Source organism: Glycine soja, chromosome 11 (genome assembly GCF_004193775.1).
Source record: "Glycine soja cultivar W05 chromosome 11, ASM419377v2, whole genome shotgun sequence".
Taxonomy (NCBI): domain Eukaryota; kingdom Viridiplantae; phylum Streptophyta; class Magnoliopsida; order Fabales; family Fabaceae; genus Glycine; species Glycine soja.
The window spans coordinates 50,059,306-50,066,373 of record NC_041012.1 but is presented as its reverse complement, the minus strand read 5'-3'; the positions used below and the strand labels follow the sequence as shown (position 1 = coordinate 50,066,373).

The window sequence follows — 7,068 nt, the reverse complement described above, 5'->3', positions numbered from 1 at the left end:
TAAAAATTGTCTCACTAGATATTAGAGGGATCATATATAATCCAGTAGCATGTAATAATTTGTTGTGAACAATTCTTTTTAGCATTATTGTTGACCACACATTTTATTTTATAATAAATATAAAAGAAAACTAAGAAAAATGTAAAAAAGAAAAGTAGAATCATCTCGATCGGAAGGCAGATGTATGTGCTAATTGTTTAGTTATTTTAAAAGTTAGCAAAAACGTCATGGCCAGTTTCCTTGCTATAGTTTTTTTATGTTTTCCAACCTCACTTGAAAAAATAGAAAGAAAACAAAACGTGCAAGACAAACATTTCCTATATATAAAAAAGAGCATACGAGTATTGAAGCATGATGAAGTGGAGCTAGCTAGCTAGGTGCAAAAATGGATGACACAGCCACTTGCCGCGGGGAAGCACAGAACATGAACAAGCGAGGCGGTTGGATAAGTGTGCCCTTCATTGTTGGTCTCTTTCTCCCTCTCTTTATATGATGAAGCACCTAATGACATTCACTCACTCAAAGCCAAAGCATGCTCACGAATCATAATTAATATTTGATATATATTGATGATTTGTGTATCAATTAATCGTTAAACGTACATGCAGGTTCAGTGGCGGGGATGCCAGTTGATACGTGAATTCAAAGAGCATCACTACTGTTGCTCCGGTTGCAAACGTGGCTAATGGAAGCTCCTCTCTATTTCCATTTGTTGCAGCAATAATCGCTGACTCTTTCTTTGGCTCTTTCCCTGTTGTTGTGGTTTCTTCTTGTGTTTCTTTCCTTCTAAGGGGTAACTAATACTCCTCTTTCATGATATATATGCAATCATTTTGTTTTTCTCATATATGCTGTTTACTTTCTTCCTGTCTGTTACAATATTCTCCCTTATTTTTTTCTTTGAAAACCCTTCCTGAACTCTCCCTTATTTTATATTTTTTTAATCTTTTTGAAACATGATCATCATTAGCATACTTAACTTAAGAAGTAACACTCATCTACCCACAGCACATGTGTGCCACAAGTCACAGGTAATTTAGATTTTTAATTATATGATAGGTGATGCCTAGCTAACTATGCCCATATAGAGCAATTATTGTAGGTTTAAAATTTGCCCCTAAATTGGTCCAATCCGGTAAAAAAAAAAAAGAAAAAAAAGAGACTTATATCTTACTTAAGCTTCAACAAATTACTTAGCCACGGACAGCTGATTTAGATGGGCTGACCCGTTGTGGTTAGGGAGCTTTGTTCTATTATTTTATTTTAATTAAGAAGTGATAAGAAGATATTTTTTAATATACTTTTTATTAGTTAAAATTTATTAAATCATAAGTTTTAATTGATTTAAAAGTGGGATTTTGTAATTTTTAATAAGTTTTAATTAATATTCTCAAAAAAATAAATTTTAATTAATAAAGAGAATATTTTAAAAAAATATATTAGTATGTTAATTAATTAGAGAGTAAGATGCTGACTAGTATTTTTTTTCTTTCTTTTTAGTTGTTGCTCATGAAAGAGTCCAAATTTTTATTTCTTGATTTTTACTCTTATTTAATTACATTTCATCTCTATTTCTTGCCATTTTTAGAATTTTATTATTATTTAAAAATTAATTTGCTAATCTGTTAGCAAAAAAGATTGACGGAAATTTCCAACCCATTTTAAAAAATGAATCACCTATAGCTATCCTACATACTTCGTTTTCTGATGGATTGGAGGTGAGATAGATTGAGCTATTTTATCACTTCTAGCACTGCTAAATTTAAAGTAAACAGATATGAATCAGTGTTCATAGTTTAAATATCATTGATTAAGTTTGGAGAATGACACAAAAGTTTCTAACACCTCACTTTCGGTAAACTTGACACCATAATAACATTGTACATAATTTCTTTTTTTGATTAAGTTGAAATAAAAGGAACATGAATTTGAGGGGAGAACATTATACATAATTTCTAATACACTGTGCATATACTATTTTATGGTTTTTTTTATCAAAAAAAGAATAAGCATATCATTGATCAAAAGAATTTATTTCTTGAAGAACTTATATATATATATATATATATATATATATATAATGGTGCTAATATATATCGGCATGATGAGTATATATCGTATATATCCGCGTGATCCACTCAATTTTAAAAAAAAGTGCTAATATTGTGTCAGTAGAGAATAGTCTGATGAAGCACATACTCCTATATAGTAAATTTTCATAAACAACCCTTCTCTGGCATTATTGTTGAGAACAACTTTATTTTATAATAAATAAATAAACTATATATCAAAAGAGGGTATAACTTGGATGAGTGAATAAGATGTCTGAGTGTTTTAAATCTTTGATATTATTTTTTATTCATATGCATCAAAATAAATAAATAAATTATGTATTACTACAAAAACTTAAAAAAATGTAAAAAATAAAAGCAAAAGCGCACTAATCATATGGAGGTGGGAGTTTCAAATTGTTCATGTTTGTCGTTAGACCCTTATTAGATGCACTTACTCTGATTGTTTAGTTAGTCATCAAGATTGTTCAAGATCTGGAGGGTAGGTAGCACTAGCACATTAGCATTCGTGGCATATCCACAGATGAATCAAAGACTATATTTGTATCTCCATCTTTTAAATATCTTAGTATATTTTATCTTTCTTAATTTTATATATTTGAATCTTTTATCTTTAACTTTTTTTAGTTATTTCACGATAATAATTATTAATTTTATTTTTTTAAATAGATTGTTTTTTGACTTAGGATACTAGATTTGTCGCTGAAAGCACATATGTTAATGTTATCTTTTACGTTAGCATAGAACGTCATGGTCAGTTTCCTTTACCAATTAGATTTATATATATATATATATATATATATATATATATATATATATATATATATATATATATATATATCTTGTTTTTCTACCTCACTTAAAAAATAGAAAAAAAGAAAACGTGCAAGATAAACATTTCCTATATAAAAAACAGCACACAATTATTGAAGCATCAAGTGGAGTTAGCTAGGTGCAACTGAGCAAGAATGGAAGACACACTCACATGCTGCGGAGAAGCACAGAATAAGCGAGGCGGTTGGATAAGTTTTCCCTTCACCATTGGTCTCTCTCTCTCCCTCTATCTGCAACACCTAATCAAAGCATGATGTTAATTATTATTTGTGTATTGATTAATTGTTAAACGTACATGCATGCAGGTTCCACGGCGGGGATATCAGTTGCTTCTGCAGGAATAATTGGGAACTTGATTGTATATCTGATACGTGAATTCAATATAAAGAGCATCGATGCTGCTCAAGTTGCGAACGTGGCTAATGGAAGCTCCTCTCTATTTCCCATTGTTGCAGCAATAATGGCTGACTCTTTCTTTGGCTCTTTCCCTGTTGCCTTGGTTTCTTCTTGTGTTTCTTTCTTGGTAATTATTAATACTCCTGTTTCTATATATCAATGATACGCAACCATTTTGTTTTGCCCTCTTGCTTACTTTCTTCTTATCTTAAACAGTATTCTTACTTATTTTGTTTGAAATTCCTAGCCAGTGAAAAATTATTAGATACTTTAAAATTATTGGTTTATTACTAACTATTATCTCGATCAACATTTATATGATATAAGCTTACCATTTTTTTCCTTAAAAAATTTTATCATTTTTCTGTCAAATTCGTTAATTTAATCAAGTTCTCCAATTATTTAAAAACATTACAATTAAACTAACGGAATTAATGGAAAATGATACCATCATAATAGTTTTCGATAATTGAGGATTCAATTAAATGTTTTTAAACAAATTTTTTAATTATAATTAAACTTTTTTTCTATCACCTTAGATATCATATTTGTCACTCTTATAATATTTTCTTGCTCCTTCCTTTGCCATTTGCAGGGTACAGTTATTATAGTCTTGACGACAATTATCAAGTCGTTGAAGCCTGACCCCTGCAACAATACTGGACCAAACCTATGCAACCCTCCATCCAAATTCCAACATGCAGTCTTATATGGGGGCATAGCACTATGTGCAATTGGTTTTGGGGGTGCACGCTTCACAACGGCATCGTTGGGAGCAAATCAATTTAATGAGGCAAAGCATCAGGACGTATTCTTCAACTGGTTCTTTTTGACTTGGTACATTACTTCTATTGCATCCTTTACTGGGATTTTCTATGTCCAAGATAATGTGAGTTGGGCTTGGGGCTTTGGCATATGTAGTGCTGGTAATTTTATTGGCCTAGTCATTTTCTTACTTGGTTATCGATTTTATCGCCCTGATAACCCCAAAGGAAGTGCATTCTTGGATCTTGCACGTGTTCTTGTTGCATCTATCCGTAAGTGGAAATCTCAACTCTCTTCCGCAAACAAGCATTACTATAGTGACCATGATGGGATACTTACAGTGCAATTACCTGCTGCAACCCCAGGAAAAAGATTAAGGTACTATAAGTTGTGATTATTGTTATTAATGAAGTTAATTAATTAATTAATTACCTTTATTAGTGCCTTTAGTAAAATAGTAATTTAATGTAAAACTGCTTTTCCAAGTTTGCTTCCTCAAAAGATTCATATAAGACAGAAAACAGCGATGTTAATAGATTTGTGTCACAAACAGTAGAGTGCTGTTTTGCTGTGTTGGACCCCAATGTGGTGTTTGGAAATATTGTCCCATAGACTAAGGAGAGAACAAAAATCTTATAGTGTCTATATCTTTTTATTCTAAACTAAAAACCTTAATTAAAGATATCTGAATCATTGCCGCTCAAATAGTCAAACCAACAGTGTGGTGCACCGTGCTGTTATTGTTTTTTATATGGACAGAAGTCACTTCCTAATGGGAGACATATTTCGTGAACAAATGTGATCTATGGTTCATAATTGAGTCCAGTTGTAGTTAAGATAAGCTAACTAGTGGTAGTGGACCACGGTCGTATATATAAAGGTGTAAGAGCCGTTTTGCCTTGCTTTTTCATATCATAGTAGTAGTGCTAAATGCTAATAAAGTTAGTGAGACTTCGTATTTATGGGTCCAAAATTTTATTCGTAGTTCTTTAAGAAAATAGTTATAATTAAATTAGCTTCGAACTTATATATCAGAAATTTTCATTTTTAAACCTCTACTGCTAAGATTTTTTATGGCAAAAAGTAAAGTTTCTGGGTGCTTAATTACAAATAAACTTTCTAGTTGCTCAAGTAAGGAACTTCTACTTTAGTAAAATGAATAAATAAACAGAAATATGTGTTCAACCACTAACCTAACGATACTTCCCTACATGCAAATGTAGATTCTTCAATCGTGCAGCTCTAATAACTGATGGAGACCTTCAATCAGATGGCTCAATTGAGAAACCATGGAGGCTATGCACAGTTCAACAAGTGGAAGATTTCAAAGCTATCATTGGAATCTTACCACTGTGGAGTACAAGCATATTCCTATCCACTCCAATAGGAATCCAAGGCAGCATGACAGTCCTTCAAGCTTTGGCCATGGATCGTCAAATAGGACCCCATTTTAAATTCCCAGCGGGCTCTATTACTGTCATACCCTTAATTTCCACATCAATTTTCCTCACATTTCTTGATAGGGTGGTTTGGCCTGCATGGCAAAAGTTGAATGGTAATTCTCCTACTACTCTCCAACGAATTGGAGTAGGCCACGTGTTCAATGTGCTTGGAATAGCTGTCTCAGCACTTGTTGAATCAAAGAGGCTCAAGATGGTTCATTCTGATCCCTCAGTGGTCATGTCCATTCTGTGGTTGTTTCCACAATTGGTGTTAGTTGGAATAGGAGAATCGTTTCATTTTCCAGCACAAGTTGCATTCTACTACCAACAACTTCCTCAGTCACTTCGGAGCACATCCACTGCTATGATTTCCATGATTCTAGGGATATCTTATTATCTAAGTACCGCATTAATTGACCAAGTGCGTAGGAGTACTAATTGGTTACCTGATGACATAAATCAGGGGAGGCTAGATAATTTTTACTGGATGTTCGTCCTAGTGGGGGGTATCAACTTTGTATATTACTTGGTATGTTCAACTTTGTACAAGCATACCAAAGTGTAAGAAGAGTTGGGATATGACATTTCTTGAGTGTAGACAGCCAAAGAGAGTCCAGAAGAGAAGAAAGATAAATTATGGATATGGTTGATGATGTAACGTGAGAAGGGATATAAAAAAAAAAAATTAAGAATGTCAATGAAATGTCCCTAATGTTTGAGTGTCCAAAAATAAAAATAAAAATCTAACTAATAAATAATAAGTTGATCTCTTTCATAGTTTCATTTCAAGTTACAATTGCTGCTATGCTGGGGTGTATATTAAAATGTTGATGAGCAGTTGTGTGTCTCTTCATTTGAAAGGGAAATATTTAAAAATTGTATATTAATAACCATTGCCGTTAAAAAAATTTAAAAAAACAAGACAATTTTTTTAATTAAAAAGATAATACTACCTCCTATTTGTTAATAATTTGTATTAATACTTTATGATGGTTAACAAAATTGTTCAAAAAAAAAATCCATACCCACCTCCAACATACACCTATATCAACTTTTTTTTTTGCTGCATATACACTTATAACAACTAATCATCAAACATAAAAAGTAACAAACAAAAATAATTGTTGTCTCCAACTGATATCAATTTTCATACGCCACTTTGTCATTTAAATTTGTCAGGTATACTAAAATAGAGTGCTAAAAACTCTAAAAACTTTTCGAAAACAAATAAAAAACAGAGTGCTAAATTTAATACTCTTGCAGTATAATGACTAATGCTGCCTCCATTTCTATTATATGGAATAAAAAAGAGACAGTGGTGCAAGATTGACATAATGTATGCGGGAATGGCCACAGTTGTCTCCCTAGTGATTATGATTGGATGATTAATAGCTTTATTATGGATTGAAGATCTTCTGTCTCTTGTTTTTGCAATTGCTCTGAAAGCAAGGATCTCAAAATCTGCTAATTTGGCACTTAGTATATTAATATATTGTATGTAAATGGGTGTCACTCAAATGCTTGTAATTTTAAGTTATTCCCATCTCGTTCGTTGACTC

The 7,068-nt window shown here is 32.0% G+C and overlaps 1 protein-coding gene across 2 annotated transcripts; it reads left to right on the top strand.

Annotated features, from left to right (window-relative positions):
- The first annotated feature begins 319 nt into the window (after nt 1-319).
- Nucleotides 320-6,175, top strand: LOC114374573 (protein NRT1/ PTR FAMILY 2.6-like). Of its 2 annotated transcripts, none has more exons than XM_028332233.1 (6): nt 320-463; nt 609-793; nt 2,989-3,116; nt 3,212-3,429; nt 3,898-4,445; nt 5,291-6,175. In XM_028332233.1, exons 3-6 carry the CDS (start codon nt 3,041-3,043, stop codon nt 6,072-6,074), a joined length of 1,626 nt encoding a protein of 541 aa, XP_028188034.1. In that variant the 5' UTR covers nt 320-463; nt 609-793; nt 2,989-3,040; the 3' UTR covers nt 6,075-6,175. The 2 variants fall into 2 exon arrangements, with proteins under 2 accessions (XP_028188034.1, XP_028188033.1); XM_028332232.1 differs by having other exon boundaries at nt 320-467.
- The last annotated feature ends 893 nt before the right edge of the window (nt 6,176-7,068 follow it).

Coding starts and splice junctions, on each gene's coding strand:
- LOC114374573 (XM_028332233.1), top strand. CDS start 3,041: ATGGAAGACACACTCACATGCTGCGGAGAAGCACAGAATAAGCGAGGC. Junction 3,117..3,211: donor AAGTTTTCCCTTCACCATTG/GTCTCTCTCTCT, acceptor ACATGCATGCAG/GTTCCACGGCGGGGATATCA. Junction 3,430..3,897: donor CTTCTTGTGTTTCTTTCTTG/GTAATTATTAAT, acceptor TGCCATTTGCAG/GGTACAGTTATTATAGTCTT.